The sequence below is a fragment of the Mixophyes fleayi genome, chromosome 12 (genome assembly GCF_038048845.1).
Source record: "Mixophyes fleayi isolate aMixFle1 chromosome 12, aMixFle1.hap1, whole genome shotgun sequence".
NCBI lineage: Eukaryota > Metazoa > Chordata > Amphibia > Anura > Limnodynastidae > Mixophyes > Mixophyes fleayi.
The window spans coordinates 14,213,652-14,239,654 of record NC_134413.1 but is presented as its reverse complement, the minus strand read 5'-3'; the positions used below and the strand labels follow the sequence as shown (position 1 = coordinate 14,239,654).

General features: G+C 39.1%; 2 protein-coding genes across 2 annotated transcripts in view; one reads left to right on the top strand and one right to left on the bottom strand.

Moving 5' to 3' along the window:
- The window catches only part of SOS2 (SOS Ras/Rho guanine nucleotide exchange factor 2), a 212,030-nt gene that overhangs the window by 185,499 nt on the left and 528 nt on the right, over positions 1-26,003 (top strand). The gene's annotated exons all lie outside the window — the stretch shown is intronic.
- LOC142108904 (cholesterol 24-hydroxylase-like) lies at positions 1,054-26,003 on the bottom strand. Its single transcript, XM_075192873.1, has 15 exons — positions 25,786-26,003; positions 25,370-25,447; positions 19,134-19,215; positions 15,629-15,699; positions 13,819-13,905; positions 13,353-13,491; positions 12,549-12,659; positions 12,175-12,331; positions 9,897-9,959; positions 8,053-8,125; positions 7,216-7,300; positions 5,062-5,172; positions 3,818-3,906; positions 3,522-3,588; positions 1,054-1,291 (listed from the first exon to the last, which is right to left on the bottom strand). The coding sequence occupies exons 1-15, from the start codon at positions 25,920-25,922 to the stop codon at positions 1,139-1,141; spliced, it is 1,503 nt and encodes a 500-aa protein (XP_075048974.1). The 5' UTR covers positions 25,923-26,003; the 3' UTR covers positions 1,054-1,138.

The following is a 26,003-nucleotide window of genomic DNA, read 5'->3' as shown; positions in this document are numbered from 1 at the left end:
CATTAGAGACCATTTTGCTCAATGAGTCTTGTGCCACCCTCCACCTGCATCAAGAATGAAGATAGATGCTGTAATGATCAACTACACCTCAACATCAACTCTTTCTGGGTCTCTCCCCAAAATAGAGTTTATTCCAAACTAACACCAACCATTGGGATCTCACTATACATCTGGGGCTGTCACGCAACAGTTTAACCTAATTTCTACTGTTCTATAAGTGATCCCTCTGCAGATCCCTCTCCCCGCTACCATCTGGGTTGGTGAGAGACAGGGCAAGTTGGGAATTGATGGTCATTAAACAAGCAGTGGGAACAGAGAAGGTCAGGAAGAAGTCCAAGACACCTGTTGATTAGGCACAGTTCATACAGCTAAGTCTGGCACTTGCTGGTGTCAAGAAGCACAAACCAGACTACACATCTCATGTTCCAGTGACAAAACATATTAGACAGAGAGACGTGCGCATCTAAGCAGAGGACTGGAGGGATGTCACTGTGGAAAGTAATGCAGTAGAATCTTCCACGAGCTCATACCTCTAAATACTTGGTGAGTTATCCTGGCTAGGATTAAAATAAGGGAGAACACTATAAAAGGGAGAAAGCAGAAAATTGATGTTAAGTATCCTTAAAATTTAAGCAAATTATCTCCATATTTAATAAAATTACCTCCAGTTATTTTGGACATAATTTTCGGCATTCTTCCTTTTTTATAGAAGTCCTCTCATTAGTGATGAAGTTTCACCATTGCAGTTCTACAGTAAATGTGATTATTTAATTTTCCCTTTAGGAGAACATTAACATCACTGGTCTTACTCTATTTAATCTATCAACCTATCTATTCTGCTATCTTAATCAGAATCCTGCAGATATTTGGAACATTAGATTCTGTGCACGGTCAACAAATAGCGGAACTATTCGCTCTTGAATACTATAAAACATGTCAGCTTTCTGCAAAGGAATAGGACAGATAGCATGCTGGACTAATTTGGCCACGTACAATGTTTGGAGATTATTTCATGCAAGCGTAGCGCTTAAATGCACAGGCTCTGGTCATATATAACAGTGGGTTGCTCCTTTAATCATTGTTGAGAATTAAAATGACAAATCCATAATGCTTAACATATCAAAAGAGTCTATTTCTTTTATGTTCCAGAGTTTGTTCGGGGTCTCAATCTGCAGATCACCCCGCCCATGGGTCGTAGGGACCCTGTGTCCAAAATCTTGAAGCTCTGTCCTTCCACCAGTTCAAACTCAAATCTCTGCAGGAATTTGGCCATCACCACCTTTGCCTCCATCTGTACAGAGAGGAAACAGATAAACCCTTGTTAGCTTTTGTTTGGTTTATACCTCCAAGTCATGCTTTACTTGTTTAATAAACTATTTAATGTGTCAGTGTATGCATGTACATTTTAAACAATTGCTTAATGGCAGGGAACAGGTCATGGGAAAACTTGACAAGTTGATGGCTATAACTAAGGATCCAGTAAATTTCATATGATAAACAAGAACATTGAAAACATTGAAACTCAAGTTCTTTTTCCCTAATTTTCTGAAATGATCAGGTGAGCTGGAACAACTTGTACTTATAACTTTGGGCAGAGGCACATACTACAGTCCAACAAGAACTCCATAGAGCAGGAGAGCATACAAACTGCTCATCATACTTGGCACTGCACGTTTGCAAATTCAGTGGGGCAAACAGCACAGGCAATGGAGTACAGAGTAGTGGAGGAAAGTGATATGAATCATCCTTCAGACAAACGGACAAGTGCATGTGTTGCTCCAACCAAAAGACTTCTACATTCCTGAATGATTGCTTCCAACAGTAAAAAGCTTTTGGCACTTCCATAATGTTGTGGGGGAAGCGGGGTGCTAGCATGGCTGGATGCAGTTATTCCCATAAAAGGTAAAGCCAAAGATAATGGCTACTTAATGGTACTGAGTGATCATCTTCCAGCAATGATGTATGATTCCTAACAGAATGGGTATCGTCAAGGTTGATAATGCCCCATCCACAGGGCACTTGTGGGCACCCAATGATTTGATGAGCATGACAAATGCCTATGGTGGCCCAATGCCCTACAAAGTGACCTTACATTGGTATTTACATTTTTTGCCCACTACCTGTATCTTGCTTTTGAAAATGAGTTTCTGGTATGACGATGCTTGTGATCCAGTATAAATTGGGTTAATTGTAGTCCAGTTGTGTCCTAAATTCTGTAGACTGAGTTACCAGCAAACTGGTGTTTTGAGTTTGTATGACTTTTTGGGTTTGTGGAAGTGATTGTGTTTCATAAACTGATGGTGTATAAAAATAAATAAAGTGGGATCTGTAATCTAGTTTAATATAGGGTATTAGTTATGTTATAAATTTAATGGAACTTTGATGAATTCAAATAATAAATGTGTACATATGCTTATGCTTTAAGAGCTAATAAAAATTAATAGTCTGCAGAGGAATAATCTGCCTAAACTAATGCCTAACAAAGAGGGAGGTAAGAAGGCACATTCCTGTATCTGATTGTACCAAGTTACAAGAGAACTAGAGGAAACATGACATACTGCACTGCAAGGTCATACACTGTATGGGAAAAGGGTGTGCTACTAAAATCTACCCAGTAACAAGAAAGGTATATAAGAGTGTGTAAATGCATTATTAGTAGTTCAGATTCTTGTTAGAATACTGCACCCATGCCTGAATAAAGAAGCTCACATTTGGGTATGTGGCTTATGATTTTTGACTTTATACTGCTTGGTAAAAACCCAACTATAACAGGTTTCATTTAATAAAGACAATTGTAATGGAGGGCAAAGAAAATTAAATGGACCAGTATAAATATTTGGCACAAGGTAACTCCAGGCCCGTGGTTTCACCCCATACTCTAATTTATTTGAGTTGTCAAATAAGCAAAACACTTCTTGGCACATACTCTCCTTTGTCCTGTATATTCAAGTATACAGGACTTGAAAAAAGTTGAAAAAAATGTATTGCAAAATAATGATTTCCAGTAGAAAAATCAATGATTGTCCTGGGGAATCTGGGATATGTGGGAGTTTTATTTATCTCAGTTGAAAGCCTGTTATACGAAGTCTCTCATCCAAGTCTGCAATAAAATAAATGCCCACGGACATGGAGAGGAATCGTGTGCCAGTTGCCTCCGCTTCATTGCGCATTGCTTTGACAAAGGCCAGTGCTGTGCGCATTGTGCAGAAGGGGCGTGAACACATGGGCCAATGAGAACCTACAGGTCCACACTATCACTTTCCCAGCCTATAATCCACCTCAGTCAGAAGGGGCCGGAGTTCTAGTCTACGCAACCATAATCGCCTGCACCATAAGGGAAGCCCAGTTAAATGTGCATCCACCATTCTCCCTTGGAGCTCCTGTTAATACCACAACTGTTTAATTCATACATATATAATAATAAAATACATCTTACCCTGCTACATGGGTCTTTCTACAGTATATTTATCAATATTTTATCCATTCACACATTTGTATGCAATAAATTGAGATCTACGCACCTGTGCAAAGACTTGTCCAATACAAGAACGTGGCCCCAAGGAGAATGGAAAGTACGTAAAATATGGCCTGTGAAAGAGAAATGTATTATTACACCCAGTTATACACCCATATATCCAACTTCATGGCACAAAAAGCCAAGTATTTTGAACAATTTTATCTAAATCAGTGTAACTAGTGTCATGCCAATATCTGGGATGTTCAAACCCCATTACCAATCAAGAGATCTTTTACAAATTGACATTTTAATAAATCGGTAAAGTCACATGGATAATAGGTATCCTAGGCAAATAATTACTTTGGGGCATCTGGGTGGAATCTGTCTGGGTTGAAGACGAGGGGGTCCGGATAAAACTGCTCCATCCTCCCCATGATGTAGGAGTTAAACTGCAGAGAGAACCATTGAAGACGTGGGATTAGTCAACATAGTTATATGAAAATAAGATTTTTACAAATTTTACATCATCAACAGATTAAAAGCTAAATGTATTTCAGTACTACCGATGGCGGTCAGTATTCCGACAGTGTAAATGGCGGCAGTTAACATGACTGCACGCTAAATGCTGACGCTTGCATTGTGTTGACGGGTGGACAATGTCGTCCGTGTGATTGGCGACATTCACAATGCCCTACCCAGTACTACACAATATATCATCATAGAGAGGCAGAGTAGCAAATGGGGACAGGGTCTGCCTCTCGTCTTCTGTCTAGAAACAAATGTTTCAGCCAGTGCCATTATTGACAGATAGAGCTCTGTTTTCCATTCCTGAGCTGAACTCTGCATATAGAGTTCAGTGCAGAACAAGACCATCACCTGGCGGGCACCCTTGTTTCCCTAGCCTCCACCACTCCAATGGAGCAGCTGATACCAATACACCTTCCATATAGTGGTCAGCAATGCACATTAGTCATCCGATTGCAGTCAGCAATGTACATTAGCCACCGGATCAGGCTCAGTTTTGTAAACTAGCCACAATGCTATGAACATATTAATATACAAGTTAACCCGTGCATGATACTCATGCATTCTAGTCAAATCAAGCTACTTAAGGTGTTAAAAAGGTTCTTGTCATGCATTTGGGCCTAGCCCAGGCCTCCTCAGGGGAAGAGCGTTACTTCCCGACGCAAGCGCCCTTTTTTAACGTGGTTTTGTCCACATGTCACCACCTCATCATTTTTCTCCATCACTTCATCTTCATCGCCACATCCTTCATCAAGCTACTTAAGGTGTTAAAAACTCCCCACTTTCACCCCTGGCAACCACCAACCACTCCCAAAGTGTCACTTCTCCTTCAAGAAATATATAGGTCAGTGTATAACTCTGCCCAGCAGGTGGCGCTGCAGCTTGGGTTTTTTTTTTTTCACACACGCCACTAGGCATTTATATAGTAGATTGGCATTCAGAATATACCCTTTGGTAACAGATAGGCCGCAGTCTTGTACATATTTGTTAATCTCACAAAGTAGTTTACCCTGTTATGTGCAGGCAACAGGCACACTTTAAAACGTTGGGTCAGTGGCTGATTTATATTAGGAACATACCATCAGTGTTGCATTAGGGGGAATCTTCACCCCCTCTATGATAGTTTCTTGTTCCAGTGCCCTTGATGTACCTGGAGCTGTGGAGTATAATCGCAGAGTCTCCTTCAAGACCTAGAAAAGATACACGCTAAACCTCATTTATGATCCGCAGAATTTGTGGGTGTGCAATACATTTCTATTTGTGCCCACGTGGCTATAGGAGTGATGATTACATGTGTCACTTGTGCATTAGAATGTTTATAATACATTAGTGGAACTGTGCCTCAAAATGTGCTTTCCCAAGTAGGTATTGGAATGCACAAACGGCATCGCACTGGAAGCATAGGCCTGATTCCCACCACATCTAATAATGTGTAAAAGAAGAATCTTTATGTGTGTAGTGGGGGAGGGATGTATGGCCACCTCCATCCTTCCCGTCTCATTTAAATCTCACATCCTGCAAAACAAAATTTAATGTTTCCATTATTAGAGTAATAAGTGAAAGTTCATACCAAAATAAAAAAAAAATCTAAAAGTTATATTTGCAAAAATAAAAGCCTGCGCGTGCAAGACGCTTCAAATAGTCGAACGCTCTGGCAAGATTTCTATCTGCAGATACTTTCGCTACAGTCAAGAGAGCGGAGTGGTTTACAATAAGGACAATCCCATCATTTTGAAATCTTTAAAGCTCATTCGTCTATGTTTACATCTGGGCTGGTTCTGTGGGTATGGCGCACTGCTTGACATTCTGGGAGATACTTCTAGGGGGGTATTCAATTGTTAGCAAGTTTTTTTGTTTTTTTTCCCCTGATGGGTAAAACAAAAAAAAAAAATCACCCGCGGTTTTTTGACGGCAACAGCGGCCGTTTTGAGTTAGCGCAGCGGGGAAACTGGTGCAATTCAATTGATAAAGAGGGAGTGCTGCCCCCGCACGTTAAAAATTGTGTTTGCGAGATTTTAGGGGAGTGAAGGGGAGTTTTAACGCGGTCATGTGTAACACAAAAATAAGGTTTTGCATACATTTCCATACATTAGATTGCATTACACAATGATAATATCTACATTACAGTACTTTCTTTAGCATATTTTTTAATTGAACTATTTTTTGCCATACAATCATCTATACCATGTCAAAACACATTACTACATTCATATTTGTACCAAAAACATACATAAATATAATTAGTGATTTAAACTTTTTTTAGTATTATTTCATTATTTTTTCACAAGAAAATCAACTTACACAAGTTAGGCATTAGTGATAAAAATAAGTTTAACTTTTTTCCATATTTTTCCATGATTTCAAATACTTTTCAGAGTTTTTTTTATTTTTAACACACCCCAAAGAGGTGCGAGATAAAACAGCATATTTTCCTGTTTTACCCGCTGCGTTAAAAAACAATTGAATAGCTGTTAACGCGGCTGCCTCTCGCACACCCTATACTTTCAATAGACCTTCTACTGGAGCCCGTTTCATGAAAAAAAACGTAGCGTTAAAAATGGAATTGAATTGCGGGTAAAGTTAACCAGCTCGAAAATGATAAAAAACAGCGTTAAAATGACACCAGTAAGCAACGTCAGTTGCCGTACACCTCCTGGTGACCATAATGCTAGCTAGACATTTAGTCCCCTTACTAGACACCGGCCAGCTCTTCTAGCATCAGTCACATCTAACAACTAAAAGGACAGGCTTAAATACACAAAGCTCCTCCCCTTAATCTAATTACCTCATTAGACCATGAGTTCAGCCTAGGAGACTATGCAAATATTTAACCCTGTCGGCAACAAAGCCCTGCAAACTTCCCAGGACCTCACCTGTCCCTATGCAGGAGAGGTATGGCAAATAGGCATCTTATTGCCACAATATATATATAAAAGCATTTTCATTATTTTATTACCATTAACAGGGTGTTTAACTTTGTTTTATCTCATCAGAATATGCAGCATTTTCCAGCCTTTCAGATGCCACCATTTCCACATGCAAACTCCTTTCATTCCCTAAATTTTGGGGACCAACAGTTTTGAACTTTCATAGATAACCCATAGTAACATATTAAATAAAGTATTTAATCACAATTGTAGATAACTTGGATATATCAGGAACATTAAAGACAGTTTGTTGGTGGTAACTGGGCTAGTACTGTACATTACGAGCATTCAACTAATGTTAAGTACCTGAGACAAATATTGCAGTTTACCAAGATCTTCGTACTCAATGTCTCTTCTGGCGCCAATAACTTCATCCACTTCAGCCCGGGCTCTGAAGGATTATTCAGATTTTTGCTCATTATTTTAAATAGACACCTCCTTATGCACTTTTAAATATGAATCTAGAACTACATGCCTCTTTTTTTAATTTCCCTAGAAATATTTGCAGCAATTCAATAGAGACATATAAATTCAGCATGTTTCTAACATAGTTTCTGATATTTAATAAACCAGTCACCAGTCAAAAAGTTTATTGATCCACAGAGTTAATTTGTTGCATGGTAGTTTGGGTTATTTAGACAGTGCTTCCAAGTCTCAAAGAATAGATTTTGGCCTCTTTACTTGACCTGGGAGACGAGATTCAGTATTATTATTTTTGGGTGGCCTAAACAGAAGTGATTGTGATGTTTGCCCCTTGCTTTGGGCAGTCATTTTGCTTCCAGCTTCATTGTGGAAAAAACGTGTAACTGTTTATATATGTATTATATCATCATTATTACTCTTGAGGGCTTTCCATAAATCTTCCTAACCCCCTGATTAGGAGAATGGTACCCAACCAATGATTCCCGCCATTACGGAGATACATACTCTATAAATATTATTTTCTCTAAGCCTGTAGAGATGTACGATGGAGCAGGAAATCTTGGTGTGACAATACTACGTGATAAGTATGACATATAATATGGAGTCAGTCCCAATGTTCCCTTATTGTCCTGAACCCAACAATATAAATACGGCCCTTGGCCCCCTTTAAACTGTACCTCTAACCTCTTACATGAACCCTACTGTAATTCTTTGACTCACTTTTCTAGTATCTCCGGGTGACGTGCCAGTTCCATTACTGCAAATGATAACTGGTTGGCTGTTGTTTCTTGTCCTGAAAAGGAGACCAATCCATATAAGAATTAATATATGGTAATCGATTCATTATAGGGACATATAACTACATATTTGAGCTAAGCAAGCAATCTACCATTTTTCATAACCTTTGATACCAAAGTAATTGTTTCATCATAGTCCTTGGGTGACACGTATAGTATTTATGTCACCTGCAGTTTCAATGGAATTAAAATATAAATGTAAACACGTATATGTTGTAGTTTCTATTTTTCTGTAATTCTCTTATTTTCTGGTATAATGATGGACAGTGATAGTTGTGTAATACTTTTTACAGCAATGGTAGGAGGGGATCAGAGACTTAGACCTTAGGTGTGTCTATGAGTCACTGTCAAGTTACATATGAGCCTCTAGGGGCCCTTCCACTAGGCCCCCAACTGGCCTGAGGTCTCAGTTCTGACTTATCCTACAGCAAGTAAGGTGGGCATTATTCTGGTTTCAGGTTCAAGCCTAATCCTGATCGGAGGCAGTGTTGTCTTCTTGTTGGGTGGAGAGAGGATTTTGAAGCAATGACAGCACAATAATTGGAAAGTGTCAGACTCAAATCTGTGCGATCACTTGAGAAGTTAAAAGTTACCACTACCTTTCCTTGTGCTATAGTGGAAAGTATACTACCTACTGACAAGGTGAAGGATAGTTACTGCTTCAGGTGGTACTAGCTGAAGAGGTGTATTAAAACTGTAATAAATGCCTCCTCGCCAACATATAGTGTGGACACCTTGGCATTCTGCCATCATCATGATTATTTATGGCCTTTGAGGGAAGATCAGAGTCCAAGATCCTTGTCAGAATAAAAAAGGGTCCAGGGACTACTATAAAGGAGAGAAAGCCACCGGAATAGAGAATATTTCTGGCGAATGGGAGTTCCTCTCAGTCTTTGTTTTTATGCATCATTTAGGGAAAGTGAGCCTATCATGGTCTCTTGTAGATTACCATTGAGGAGTTATCCATGAGGAGTTGCCCCACCAGTATTAAGCTGGGCCATCCTACCATTCCCATATATAAATTCATAAAAAGTAATAATCTGTGTCTCCTCATGGAGTCAGAGGAAAGATGAGAAGGACTGTGGGATGGTAACTGCCCACTGGTCCATTCTTGTTGTTATAGAAACGTTCTACAATTAATGTTTCTCCAATTAGCGATTGTATTTATTTGGTCTCTCTGGCACCCACAGAGTGTTGCTGTAACACCAGGTCTAAGACTGAGGTACCCTAAAACCTGCTTATTTCCCAAAGTATAGTAACTGTTTATGGTAGTGGAGGATTACAGGTCCACAGATGTACCCCCCTCTACAGTACATTTATAATATGTGATTGTTTATGATGAATGTTTGATCCTTAGCCACAAAGATTATGATGGCATCACCAAGCACCATTTATACTAATATTCTATACAGACGTATATACATTTATTAACGTAAAGTCTAGTATAATATTGTGTATTACAATTAACAATGCATTTTTAACTATAGGGAATATATTTTGATGAAATAGGTATATATTATTTTGTTAAGGACATTTTTTGGGATCCATAGGACATTCAAAATTGTAATTGTACCATATCATTCTAGACCCTAATTTATAAACTATCCCAGTCCTACCACCTATTAAAAATGATTATTTGTATCTACTCCTGAAAATGAAAAAATCCAACTATTCTCAATGAAAGAAATAAAGTTCTCCTAAAGCATTTTATTTTATATACTTCCAGTCCCTTTATTTCTTAAAATTGTTTTTAATGTTATTACAAACCTGCAATGAAGAATGTAACAAAGTTATCCAGTAAATCCTCCATATCACAACCTTCCTCCAGAGCTGGAAAGAGAGGAGAAAATACAATAAATAAAACATTTATTTTGCAGACAATTTTATGTCAGCAATTTTTGTTTGTGTCTGTACGAAGAATTGCTTATCTCTTAAATCATATCGATATACAAGTGAGACATACAAGTTATGTTTGCATATTTAACCATCCAAATCACTTAATCTTTCCTAAATAGTTATAGAAAATGATATCATGGGGTGTATTTACTAAACTGCAGGTTTGAAAGAGTGGAGATGTTGCCTGTAGCAACCAATCAGATTCTAGCTGTCATTTATTTAGTACATTATACAAAATTATTATTATTATTATTATTATTATTATCATTTATTTGTTAGGCTCCACAAGGTTTCCGCAGCGCCTTACATAGTACAAACAGTAGACCATACAGGGTGAAACATTACAGAACAATAAACACAAAGTACCAATGCTTCAGAAACTCCGGGCAGACATATGGAGTAAATACGGAGCAGAAGAGTCGGTATGGAGACAGGAGGGGAGAGGGGCCCTGCTCATGCGAGCTTACATCCTAAGAGGAGGTGGACAAAATAGGCATGAAAGGGAGGCAGTGATGCGAGGGAGAAAAAGGGACAGGGGAGAGGGGGGAGAACTGCAGAGTAGATGAGGGGTTAAGTGGATGGTTGGAAGGCTTTCAGGAACAGGTGAGTTTTGAGTGCCCGTTTGAAGGAGCATAGATTGGATGCGAGACGGATGGAGCGGGGGAGGTCATTCCAGTGTAGGGGGGCAGCTCGGGAGAAGTCTTGGATTGTGGAGTGGGAAGAGGTAATTAGAGTGGAGGAGAGGCGACGGTCGTTTGCCGAGCGCAGGGAGCAGGCAGGAGTGTGGCTGACAGCTAGAATCTGATTGGTTGCTATAGGCAACATCTCCACATTTTTAAACCTGCTGTTTAGTAAAGATACCCTTGTCTGAGATGCTTTCTCTACCAAACAGACATTCATCCCAATTTCATCTGTCCTGACTGCTCAAAACTATATTCATAATAATAAAAGATAACAGAAGAGAGAGAAAATAAACAGTGACCTACGGGTAAAATTTTAAATAAAATAGGGGACAGTGGGAGAATAAAACTGGGCGAGAGACGTGTCCCAAGGAAAGAAGGCTGCAACAGGGGCAATGTGTGGAATTGTTTTGCAAGGGTTCTGGATCTTTTCATACCACTAGAATCGTTCTGTCGGAGAGACGAGAGCCCTGGTGACTAAATTAGTACAAATTTATACAAGTCTTCCTGGAGTTTATAAGTTTCATTCATAAATATTCACCATATTTTACTTGGTAAAGCCTACTGACCAAGAACTACAGTCCACAAGTCTAGTTGGGGTACAGAACCTAAAATTTGTTGAATTAAGTTAGAACAACTTATCCAGACCTCTTGGATCAAAGGGCAGCCCTAATTCATATTTCTTAATGGGCCACTAAACCGCAATATTGACATTTTTTTAGATATAAACTTTAAGGAGCATATTCAATTGTCGCGGGTTTCCGCGGCATTAAAACTACTACCGTTATTACGATAGTAGTTAGCTGGATTTCAGCTCGCGACTCAGTTATTACCGTAACAACGGTAATAGTGCGCGGAGCGTGAGATTTTTGCCGTTTCCGCCGACAATTGAATATCCCCCAAAGTGTTAACCTGACAAGTATTTTCTCCCACTTCATTAGTGAAGCTCCTCCCACATTTTAGGACAATGCCCTAATGGTATCTGATACGGTTCAAAAAGCAGAGCCTGCAATAGTTGAGTTGCTGTAACATCATTGGTCCCGCCAAGGTCTATCAACATGTCAGTCACTCTGTGTCTGCCCGGTTAGTGAAGCATATGGTGGATTTATTTAAGTATGAACACTCCAATGATTTTATGTGTATTATTCAGTTTAGTAATACACAGCCCTTGCTACATATTAATCTCAAAGTTTGGCTTTGCATGCTCTGTAACGGGATCCCTCATCAAAATCAAGTGATGGCTTAACAAGTATTACAATTATGAACCAATGGAGCAGAAAGACATTCAGTGCATGCACCGTGTAGTACAGCTGTTGGACTTTAATTGCACAATTGCAATACACCCTTCAATCATCTGTTTTTGTATAAAAAAAATAATATTATGGTAAAAAAAACCTTGGATTATCAATTGGCCGTCTACGTTTGATTGTATTGAATCAACTGTTACCCCTAACTTGAAGGACACGTACCTGCCCCTTTGAGGATCTGTGTGAGTATATCCACTGGGATCTCCGCTCCGTCCTGAATCTCCTTTTCCCGTCTTTCAATGCATTCTCTCCCCGTTTTCCTGAGCAGCCTGACACTTTTCTGGACATTTTTTATAAAGCCTTGTTTTTCCCATGAGAACTAGTCAGGGAGATATAGGAATATAAGTAAAATGATTTAAGACCATGTCACCATATGTGAATGTTTTCTTGGACAACTTACAGAAATACAACATCTACAAATGTTATTTTAAAGTGATGTTATCTATTGTGTATCGTTTGTTAAATAAATGATTTTGGGATTCCCTATAACAAAAAAAAATATTGTAAAAAGAAAAAAAAAAAGATGAAGTTCACACCCTGAGAAAAGGATTCCTCATCTCTACCAAAGCCCTCATGATCAGTGATATGGCTTGTGGAAACGGTGTCTGATCGTCCTCTATGGAGCTCAGCTCCATTCCAAAGGCCACCTAGGAAACAGAGATTAATTATACTTGTCTGATAAATAATAGACAGATTAACTTTATTACACAAAAAAAATCCTTACAATAAAATGCAATAAGTATAATGTATACTTTCTATTGGGAAACTTACACTGAAGTAATTGGAACAGAATTGTCATGGACGTTAGTTGAGCAATTGTTAATGTGGCGAAAACAGACTTTATTCTTTACATTTCATTTTTTGTCAATGTCTTTTCTTTGGCAACAAAATAATATTCCTTTATGTCCATTGATTTTTTTTTTTTGCTAAATGGATTGTAGTCCTTTACAAATAAAATCACTTTTATGCATTTTTTTTTTGCTTGGTTTATGCTGTCAAAACAATCTACACAAAAACGCTGTTTAGATTTTTATCTGACGTGATTAAAAGTCAGGTTGGTTGATGTAAATTAATGTCCCGTAAATAGTAGGTTAGTGTGTACAACCAAGTTTTAAGGCAATTTAATTGTATAGAATCATTACAATCTAGTTGGATCTGTGCAATTACTTCTTACAGATCTGATAGATCGCAATGTATTTTAACAGTACTGTGCTAATGAGACATTTCTTTCCTATACCTGTACATTTCAACCCTTCCAATACCTGGTGTCTCTGCTTGCACCAAATACCGATCACTAAATCACTAATTAATTAAGAATTGAATCTAATTATGAAAATGACCTTTGATATTACATCCAGCGTGACTCTGCTCAACATGTCGTGCATTCCAACGTGACGTTTCCCATCAGCCCTTTCCGTCAGCGTTTCCACCAACTTCTCCGCATTGTCATTAAAAGGCCCCATTAAGTCAGTCAGGTAGCTGGAAAATAATACAGTCAGGGTAGTAGAAAAATATCCAGACTCCTATATGTCACAATACAGCTGACAAGATGTGGATATTCTGCATGTGATGGTCACTATATATGGAGAAGAATCATTTTACTTACAGTAGTTTTTATGTTTACATAGAACACTGAATTTAGAGAGAGTTTGAAAATTATAATGGTTTAATGACTATATATTGGTAAGTATAACCATGTTCTCTATAAAAGAAAAGAGCCAGATGTACTATAATGGTCTGGTTACTGGCAGTCATTCATATATAGGAATAAGTTACATCATTCATCCTTAAGATGCCAGAACTTACGTTCTACTGAACGCTGGGTCCATAATCCTCCTCTGTTTGTACCAATGATCATGATCTCGATCCGTCACCAGGCCTTTTCCCATGAACCTGAAGTATGATGTTAAATATAAATGGCCATGTATAATATATGCATACATACATATATATATATATATATATATATATATATATATATATATATATATATATAATGCCGCCATTTGCATCAATCCTGAGTCATTATTGCTATTCTACTGGTCAGTCTATAATACTGTTTCAATACTACTATTCCTGAAATTAAGTGTGAGATTGCTGAAAGTAAATAAATGAGACGACAACCCTAGGCAGGGAATAAACCAGCCCAACACAGCCAGCACATGTTGGTAAGATTATCATCCATGGGCTCATTCTAGATTTTGGAACTGTCTACATAACAACACTATGTGTGAACTTTTGGGGTTTTCAGGTGTAACTGAATATGTCTATTGTACAAAGACTACCACTTTAAGACAACCTCCTTCATCAATTTCAAGTGCTAGATAAGATCACTTTGCTGATATGCAATTGATATGAATAGGACATACCTACCAACGGAGGCAAAGGAGGGAGTGTAGACTATTTTTTACCTGAGATCTCAATCAGGAATATCAGCAGGTATGAAGTAAGAAGTTATTCCAAAATTAATGTAAGATAAGAAAATACCAAAAAATAAGGTAACGATAATTGAATATAGGGGAAGGTGGACAACAGATCACAGACAGACCTCACTATACACCTGACGCTGGGGGTACTCACATCGGTTAGCCTTAAGCTGGGTACACACTGAAGATTTTTTCCAACCAACGTGCTATCTCAAACGATTGTACCTACGACTGAAGGTCCGATCAGTCTGATGGCTCATGCGTACACACTGACACGACTTACCTTGAGATCTGTGCTCTTCATCTGGTCCTTCATCTAGTCCTCTAGTCTTCAGAGAATGACAGCGCAATATCCATTCATTCATTCATTATTGTCACATTGGTTAAGCCCACCTTGTTATATCTATCCACATGTCCTAACGAATTTCGTTAGCTTCTGTGACTCTGAAACTAAACATTCTGTCTCAGAACGAATAAATGAATTATTCCTTCTACAGCACTCTCTACATTTATTCACCGGGACATTCATCGGTAGCATCGCCTGAAAATAACACGACTCTGTAAACTCTATGGAGATTGTGAGCATGAGTGTATACACACTACATGATCGTTTGTGATTGGTCGGAAAATATTAAACAGTACGACCAACCAAATGAAACAATGATCGGCACTTTAGGATGACTTTAGATCATCGTGTCACTATACACACTCACACGATATCTGACAGAATGGTCGTATGTCGGCTGATTGGCACAAAGATCGGATGAAAAACCTCTAGTGTGTACCCAGCCTTAAAAACAAACACTCTATAATGTCTTATCAGCCCTACCTGAAGCATCTGACAAATGTTTGCACATTATAAGTATGTAGATAAGAGTATGAATGAGAATGTAAAAGGAGATGCATACTTTTTGCATCTTGCATGATTGTGGTCAATGATGACCAGGGGAGGAACTGTAACTGCTAAACTGAGACACTATCACCATAAGTCAAAAAAGGACTGGACCAGATATCCTTTAATCTGGTCCGACTTCTTTTCAATGGGCAATTCTCACTAAATGTACAGTCTGAGCTGACCAGCAGAATCTAAGCAAAGCAATTACCACTACCTGGGAGGTCGTCCGTTCTGCAATTGCCCTCTGTCCCCCTCCCCAGCTTGTGTAATTGTCAAGAAAATCTGTTGTACCTACCGGATCCCGAACAAATTAGAGAGACGGTCATAAAACCAGTCCTTCTTGTAGTTTGGAGACATCAGATATTCCTACAATCAAGTATTGATATTACTTAGCATATACCATCAACAAATTGTAGCAATAAATGCATTATCAATAAAAGATAATATGTAGATGGAACATTATTTCATGATATTTAAGCAAGGACTGTATTGTTTTTATTGTTTTTAAGTTAGTCTACAGACCCAGAAATCTCAGAATGGACAGTAAATTAGACCCTACATTAGTAATGGCAAGTGTGTTATGTATTATGCTATCTGTATAGTGTGTATTTTATTTGTTGTTTTTGTAAAGCTAAAACTGTAGACACATAGAACCTAAGAAGCCATTTAGACATTTATGCTCCCACATAGATTTTAGAAAGGTTTTATCGTTTTCCCCCAACCTTTGTGATAACTATGATATCTAGAGATGCTCGGGCTTGGTTTTTGGAAAACCGAGCCCCCCCGAACTTAGCAGATCTGAGTCCCGAGCCGGCTCGGTACTTTTGCGCGCCCTTAGAACTGAAAACGAGGCAAAACGTCATCATTGCGTCATCAAATCTGGCGAGTTTTGGATTCTATAAGCACCGCCCTCCATGGAGATCCAGCGCCATTTCACAGTGAGACGCAGAATGGGTAGCAGTGTTCTTGGCAGTCTCCAGTGCAATTGGACAGCGTCATAGCTAAAACAGAAAGAGGAGGGGTGGCAGTGTTCTTGGCAGTCTCCAGTGACATTGTACTGTGCCATAGCTCACACTGAAACTGGAAGTAAAGCAGTGTTCTTATTATCAGTCTCCTCTCCAGTGACATTGCTCTGTGCCATTGCTAATACAGAAACAGGAGTGGTGGTAGAGTTCTTATAAGTCTCAAGTGACATTGCTCTGTGCCATTGCTCATACAGAAACAGGAGGAGTGGTAGAGTTCTTATAAGTCTCAAGTGACATTGCTCTGTGCCATTGCTCATACAGAAAAAGGAGGGGTGTCAGTTTTTTGTCACTCTCCAGTCTCCAGGCACATTATTCGTGTCACTGTCCAGTCTCTGTGCCATTGGTCACACAGAAACAGGGGTAGCAGTGTTCCATCACTCTTCAGTCTCCAGTCACATTGCTCTGTGCCATCGATATGGATTCACATCAGTCCACAGAAGACCAGGAGCACCAAGCAGCTGCTGACACCAGTCATGATGATACTAATCCCTCTACGTCATCTGCTAAAGCCTATGCTCAAGGGCATAGTGGGTTTAAGTCAGGGAAACTGAAATCCAAAAATCAAGCTTTTACATTGGTAAAGAGAAAACACCTCTAATAAAGGGAAAGTTTACTGTAGAAAAACCGAAAATTGCCAAAATGCCATTCTACCCAAAATATTAACAAGCATACCAACATCAGCAAGCTCCCTTCTCTTAGCTAGATCCCAACACCTGTAATCTACACTGTCATCATCCTCACCCTCATCAGTCTACATTATCCTCACACAATATTAATTCATCCCCACTGGAATCCACCATTACAGAAGTCTCTGTACTTTTATGTATTTGCCCGTAAAGGCCTTCCTCGTGGAATATGTAGTTCCTTTTACGGCAGGGCTGTCACGATTTTTGGGCAATTCTTTAGACCAGACCAGAGGTCAAAATGTTGTGCTGACTCATCTGCATCACCAGTGGGTCTCTTGGGAAAGCTATGTTTTTCCTGGCAGCAGTTGCCTGAGGAACTGAGGGAGGCCCATCGTCGTGTCATGTACCATTTGATCTGTTAACTTGCTGACCAGGAGCTCATTGCATCTCTTGAGATCTGGGTCAGTTGGAAAGAAAGAGAAGACATAGCACTTAAGCCTAGGATCAAGCACAGTCGCCAAAATGTAGTGATCCGATTTCAAGATGTTGATAACTCTTGAATCCTGGCAAAGTGTATAAAGCACTGGATCTACAAGTCCAACATACTTAACGTAATTTCTTTGTTTCATCTCCTCCGTCAATTTCTCAAGGTGCTTTTCCAAAAGTCTAATTAGGGGAATCATTTGACTCAAGATAACAGTGTCTGAACTCACTTCACAGGTGAGTGCTTACAGTGGTTTTACACCTTGCACAACACGGAAAGTATTCTCCACTGCGCTGGACTAAAGTACATTCGCCCTCAAATCCTATTCTTGCAGCTGCTGCAATCTCCTACATGCTGTTGCAGAATGCCGAAAATTACCCGAAATATTTTCGGACACAGAGAGCATCTCCTGCATGTCACTGTCATTTTTTAAAAAGCTCTGTACCACCAAGTTGATTGTGTGAGCAAAACAGGGAATGTGATGGAATTCTCCCCGCTGTAATGCACTAACAATATTGGTGGCATTATCAGAAATCACATATTCTCAGGATAGTCCAAGCAGAATAAGCCATGTTGTAATGACATCCCTTAGTTTTTCAAACAGGTTGTCAGCGGAATGCCTCTTAGTGAAGAAGATGATACACAGAGTATCCTGCCTCTGAAAGATCTGTCCTTGTTTGTTAGATGCTGCTGCTGTTCCTGCTGCTGAAGACGGTTCACCAACCCAGTGGGCTGTCACAGTCATATAATCTTTAGTTTTCCCAGTTCCGCTTGTCCACATATCTGGTTAAATGTACAGTGGGTAGAATGGCATTTTGTAGCCCAATAATTTTCTTTTTTGTAACCTCCTGGTACAGGTGAGGAATTGCTTGTCTAGTAAAATGGTGTTGAGATGGAATTTGCTAACGGGGACACATGACCTCAATTACTGTCTAAAACCTGCTGCATTAATGGTGGATATTAGACACAGATCTAATACTAGCATAGTCGCCATGGAGCCTGTGATCCGCTGTGCGACTGGGTGACAGCTGTCATACATGATTCCTCTTGCAAAGGATTAACAGTCAATTGTTGTAAACTACTAGTAGTCTTCTTCTTGGTCTGCTTCGGGGTTGAAGATCCACTCCAGCAGCAGGAGCAGCAGCAGTGGGCCTAGCGCTCGCGGATTCTTCTGAGGAGTCCAGGATTGTGGAGGAGTCAACTTGGATGCAGGACTAACTCCAATCACTGCTGAGGATATTGATGAGGAAGGTGTTGTGGGTGTAGATTGCAGGTGCTGGGATCTGGATGAGAGACGGGAGGTAGCTGATGCTGGACTGCTTGTTGTTATTTTTTTTAGCATAAGATTCTGATTTTCCCAAGAGCTTCCCATGAACTCGCTTTAAGTGACGTAACATGGATGAGGCTCCTAGATGGTTAAGGTCCCTACCTCTTATTACACTTGCCACAGGCTACTCTGACACTATTTATACCATTATGCGGCCCAAATGCACGTTCTGAACTAAGGCTCCGATGATTCTAGTTATATCCTTCTATCTCCTCTGAAACCCCCCAATGAAACAGGTCAGACCTCTTACTGATTCATAAGGCCAATAATGACTCACACATACAGACAGACCATACAAAGAGGATCAGTATTCCTATATATTAATTTCAGCTTCCTACCTTTACTGCATCTGGGCTGACAATTAAAATTGTCACTTTATGTAAAATGTTAATCCGTACGACTGGACCGTATTTCAGAACCCTGAAAAAAAAAAAAAGAATTCAAGATTTTAGGTGTAAAAGATAGAGAACATGGGGCTAACGCAGGATCCGTTGCAAAACTGACGTAAGTTACTCTAAGAAAAATCGCACGTGGAGACATCAATTTCCACCCATATGCAGCGCTGTAGACTTCTCGAGATGCGTCCGTCTGCACATCGACAGCATATGCTTCTGCTTTACAATAAATCATCATGAGCGAGTATTTCCCTATAGCAACTGCAATAGATACGCCTCATAACAAGCGCAAATGCGTTTTTCAGCAGGTCTGCCGAATTTGCGTAAACGCACCTCTTCTGTACTCAGCCAACATTAGAACGCCCCTTCCCTAACCAGAGCGATTTCACGCAATATACTGGTGTACAGCCCACTCTGCATCAACCCACATGTACTTTGAATGCATACATGAGGACAAAAACTGCTACACCTTCAATTAAGGCACATCCATCTTCAATTAAGAATCATGCAGCACAATTTGTTTCTAACAAATTTGCCTACTTTGGGTAAATGTAATTTTTACGTTTAGGACAGTTTATATATAAATACTAAGAAAATCAGACAAAATATGTGCTCTATATTAACTGAATAAAAAATTCTAAATAAATTGTAAATATTGAATTGATCATATCTCCCCAAATCTTCAAAAGCCAAATCAAGACAAAATATGCCTATTATCTGAAAAACCATTCTCCTGATCCACTTAACCACACCCACGCAAAGCCACACCCACTTTATTTTATGCCACACCCCTTTCAGGGTCCGAGACACGCTTTGTTCCACATTCTCAATTAACATATACACAGCCAATGAGCTTGTGTGCCAGTTACAATCAATGTAAGTTTTTCATAATTGCCCATGTAACAATGTTTATAAGCAGGACGACAAGACCACAATATTATAGTGTTGCTGTAGGACCCTGCTCACAAGAGAGTGAAATCTAATTGGGAATAAGGAATTAATGCAAAAAGGCACAAGTGCATATCATATATCAACCACAGATTAATGTATTATAAATGTAATGTTGTCAAGTGTTTAGGAAGTACTGAGTGGACTGGTTTGCCATGGGGGGAGCATTTAGTTAGCCTTTCACTCTACAAGTATGTCAAAATAGAATAACAAACCTCATAGAATCGTGTTCTGGAAATTCTGTATAAGTGCTTGTGTAGTGATAGAAAAATCCAGCCTAGTGGGGGATTACATGCACCTGTAAACCCACCCTCTCTAACCTCCCTGTGCGGGAGACACAGATAGGGTTAAGTTAGCCGTACTCGGGCCTCTCTGTCCCACAGGAGCAAAATGTTAGTTTGTTAGCTTTCTATGTTGTCTGTCTGTCTTTATTTTGTTAATTGTGTCTTGTCACTAGCTAATGATTGCACAAAAAACCTCCAATCAGCCAACATCCGACTGTTTGGTCAGATATCGTGTGAGTGTGTATAGTGATATGATGATCTAAAGTCGTCCCAAAGTGCCGATCATCGTTTCATTTGGTTGGTCGTACTGTTTAATATTTTCCGACCAATCACAGACCGATCACGTAGTGTGTATACACTCATGCTCACGATCTCCATAGAGTTTACAGAGTCGGGCTCTTTTCAGCTGATGCTAGCAATGAATGTCCCGGTGAATAAATGTAGAGAGTGCTGTAGAAGGAATAATTCATTTGTTCATTCTGAGAGAGAATGTTTACTTTCAGAGTCATGTGGATTGCTATAACAAGGTGGTTTTAATCAATGTGACAATAATGAATGAATGAATGAATATTGTGCTGTCATTCTCTGAAGACTAGAGGACCAGATGAAGAGCACAGATCTGAAGGTAAATCGTGTCAGTGTGTGCACATGAATCGTCAGATCAGTCGTAGGTACAATCGTTTGAGATAACACGTGGGTCGGAAAATATTTCAGTGTGCACCTACCTTAAAGCTAGGTACACACTGGAAAAGTTTGCAACCGAAAGACAGCACAAACTTCATTCATTCATTCCTGTCACACTGATTAAAACCGCCTTGTTATATCTATCCACATGTCCTAACGAATTTCGTTAGCTGCTGTGACTCTGAAACTAAATTTTCAGTCTCATAACGAATTAACAAACTATTCCATCTACAGCACTCTCTACATTTAGTCACCAGGACATTTTCATTCCCGGCATTGACTGAAAAGACCATGAGGTAAATGTATCATACTCCGGTTTCTTCAACTCGCGGGAGTTCGGCGAGATGACAGCTAAAATTTAAAGCGGCGCTGCCTTGTAAAGGGAAACTTGCCTTTACAAGGCAGCGCCGCTTTAAATTTTAGCTGTCATCTTGCCGAACTCCCGCGAGTTGAAGAAACCGGAGTATGATACATTTACCCCCATGACTCTGTAAACTCTATGGAGATTGTGATTGTAAGTGCATACACACTACATGATTGGAAGGGGATTGGAACAAGACTATTAAACAGTACGACCAACCAAATGAAACGACAATCTGCATTATGGAACGACTGATGTTCATCGTGTGCTTATACACCCTAACTGAATTGACTGAATTGATACAGCATAGGTTAGTGTTGAATTATCTTATGGCTCAAACAAGTGGTTATTGTGTGACATTAAAATTAAAATATGGAAAGCAATGTAGTACATATATGACAAATGTTACAAATGATAATCCAGGAAGTATAATTGATCATTATATGAATGAAGTAATACAAATAAAGAAAGACTTTTCTAAAGCTCATAATATTTCCTTATCTGAATTAAACTTGTGGTTCTCTTGGTTGGATCCAACTACCTGGATCTCTGGAATAGGTACTTGGTTCAAATCATTGATGCATTCATTAGAACGGTTTATTTTTCTATTATTGGTAATATTATTGATTGGTTATCTAATAATGAAACATATACCAGTATTAGTGAAAGGTTGTAAAAAGGTATTAAGTAAATCTACAAAAGAAATTACAAATACAGGGGAGGAAATTATAGACTTTTATGAACCTATAAGACCAATATAATGAACAAGTAAGTATGTGATAGTTCTGGATACTATCAAAGGGTGGAACTGATAAAGACAATTATATTTCAGTGGGGTTAATTAAGTATACATTTAATAGTAGATTGTAGAATGAATATAATTATCTTTATTTTGAAAATGTTTAATGTATGCTTTATTAGCAAAACACTAGAAGGCGCTAGACTTCCACACAGGTAAATAATGATTTGATAATTATTATTATTATTATTATTATCATTTATTTGTTAGGCGCCACAAGGTATCCGCAGCGCCGCACACAGTACTAACAGTAGACTATACAGGGTGAAACCATACAGAACAATGAACAAAAAGTACCAATACTTCAGAAACTCCGGCTAGTCATATGCAGTAAGGACGGAGCGGAAGAACAGGTATGGAGACAGGAGGGGAGGGGGCCCTGCTCATATGAGCTTACATCCTAAGGGAGGGTAAACAGACCAGGCACAAGAGGAGCCAGTTGAGGCAAGAGGAGAGAAGGGAGGACGAGCTAAAGGGAAGGAGATGGGGGTTAAGTGGATGGTTGGTAGGCTTTGAGGAAGAGGTCAGTTTTGAGTGCACGTTTGAAGGAGCACAGAGTAGGAGAGAGATGGATGGAACAAGGGAGGTCGATAAGTAAAGTTCCATGTGGTATAAGGATAACTGGTTTTATCCAGATCTCTAAGTAAGAGACAAGAACTAATGACGTACACGGATTTCAGAATGATTGCCTTGTCATTGTTTTAAACCACTTCTTTCTCTTGAATGTAATAAAAGTATCTGTTCATAGGAAAACATTTAGTGAGAATTCATACTGAAGCTCGGTGACATACATATGTCATGCACATGTGTCTATATTTATAAATCTTTTATATCTTTTTAATGTTCTTGGTTCTGTTGGTATGAACATTAAGTTATTTCCTTAATAGTTATAGGAACAGATTTGCCCTACATCAGTGATGCGCTAATTGTTTGCATTTAATTGTCCCCTAGTGGATTGTTGGTAATGACAGCAAACATCTTATTAGTTGATACAGGTTACGATATCTTTTTTGCACAATTACCTGTCCACCAGTTGCCATGGCTTTCCCTGATTATGTTTTAGATACACTGAGCTAAAACCTGTGATTGATTTTTGACAAGTGTGCGGTGGATTTAAGCTGCCGGAGATTCTAGAACTTTTGCAAGTTTGAAAGGTTCCAACAAGATTCCACCAGATTTACCCTGTTGTATACACAGGTAGATCCCAAATGCCACGTCGCATGTTATTGACTCGAATAAAACAGACTTGTTCATTTTATGCATCTAAAAGTTAAAGAGTGAAGAGAAAATGGTAAAAGGTTAAGAGAAATTACGTATAATAAACATCAGGGTTAATATTTTCACGTGAATCATTTACCAAGTGCACACAGTCAAATGAAGCAACAAGGTTTGTATGCACGTCTAGTAAACATGCCATCGGTGAAAACACTAGAAAACTACCAAGAATATTTATGTAGAGAGGTTCAAATCCTTTTTAAAACAGTTCTCAAACTAGTTCATTCATGGAATCTGCACAAGTGTTCAAAAATCACTGAAAATACTGAAAAATTTGAAGATTCGACCACAGATAAAACCCATTTAATCCTCTTTGACATGCCTCATGATTACGTTTCATGTACCTGTAGCACCTATGAACATGGAACATGCTTGATACATATGTAATATATTAGGATGTGTCAAGTGGTTGCTACATTTTAGAAGTAGCTTAATTTTAATTATTTATCTTTTTTTATTTTATTTCTCTGAAGTTTATTAAGTTAACGCACTGAATTGTTTTACCTTGTTATTGCATTTTGATTCGTATTTTTATTGGTTGTTTAACTTGACCTTGGTTGCCCTCCTCCCCTCATCTTAAGTGGAATATCTCATTAAAAATATGTATAAACAAAAGAAACAATTAAAATGAAATCAGATTAAGATCTGTTCTCAGAAGAAGTATATGTCTGTACTTTAATTACAAAATTTAAAGCAGTATACAGGCAATTTAACAGTTAAACTGTCTTGGATGACTATAAATGCTATGACTCACGTAATACATTGAAAAAGACCTGACATTTATTTATTGACTGAGAAATGAGTACCATGTCATAGCTGCAAACTGTTTATTCTAATTAATAGTTTTTACACAAAAAAAAAAAAGAAAGCAAAATGACTGATTTGCAAATTTCCGACAAAGTTCAGGGTTTGCGGGGAAAGATTTGTGGGGGAACAGAGTCTTGTAGCGGCTGATGGGAGGAGATGAGAGACGTGGGTAGTCTGAGCAGTAGTGCAGAGACATGATTTCGCTTTAGAGAGTAAGATTATTGACAAAGAGCGGAGAGGTCTGTTTCATCTAGTGCTAAGGGGCGCAGAGCCATTTCCACTCCACAATGAACTTTTTTTGCACCTGATATAGAATGGCGAAGATTAGGTCTTGCCCTATACTTTTAATGGAACGCATTTTGTGCTTTCTATTTGCCCTTCAGCGGTGAAACGCGTTTGTAGGTGCACTGTGTCGAGTTCAGGGCCATCTTAACAACATTATGGGCCCCCGGGCAAAGCAGTGCACCAGGGCCCCTAGATATAGATATAGGTATACAGATGTATACAGATATAGATATAGATATATAGAGATATAGATAGATAGATGTACTTGCTCAGTGACCCTTGTAGGTTTTTTTTGCAGGTTTTTTCTTATGCAGGATTATTTATTTATTTATATCCCTATGGGGCCCCCTTGCCCGTGGGGCCCCCGGGCAGCTGCCCATCGTGCCCAATGGAAAAGATGGCCCTGGTCGAGTTAAAACAAAGCTAAAAAACACACACAAAAGATGTGACATGAAATAAAGACAGTCCTGACTTTCATGATTAATTTAAGCCACAAAGGTAAAGTAGTATTTCAGACTTTGATGTCAAGTTTAACGTATCTGCCTCTCTGCAAAATCTAGGCGCACTACTAGGTTGAAGAGGCGTTTCCTAAGAGCGGAAAGTGGGCGGGTACCTTAATGTGCGCTGGGTGAACCATCTAAGCCACTTGGTGCAAATCCACCGTATTATGCGCGGTGCGTACAGTGCGCGTCGTAAATTGATTCCACTATTTTGAAACAGAGATTTCTTTACTCACCAATCCAATAACAGGTCATAAATAAGTTCATTGCTCCTCGTTACTTTCATCATTTTAGGAGAATGTCCAAAGAAAAAGCTGAAATTGAAAAAACCCTCTTTAAGCATATACAAAACATACAGGCGCACAACACTTACGTCTGTAACTCTGAGGGTGACGTAAGAACAGTTCACAGATTAAGTGCGTATTTCTTTCATATTAGAATTATTATCATTGCTACTCTGTGTTTCATTACTTATATCTGCTTATCTCATAGGAATCACATTTATTTACATATATGTAATATAGACACATAAACCGTTGTTACATTAGACAGTGTCTAGAGATAATTACGTGGTTACAGATACTGTGATATATCACAGTTATTGTCACCTTCACCAGCTGTGCCCACCCTACCAATGCTGAACGGCTATTACCTGTCTCTGGGGGGTGCAGGGATGTGGTCATACTTCATGTGGATGTAGTGGATGTATCCACAATACAGGAGGACACAGATCACAGCCAGAGCCAGGAGCAGCAGAAAGGCCCAGTAAATAAGACCCCACAGAGCCATGGTCACTGCAGGGACTGTATCACTCCCAGGAGGACTGTAGATGTCCGTGTGTTCAGGGTGACGCTTGTGTAATGTAAAGTG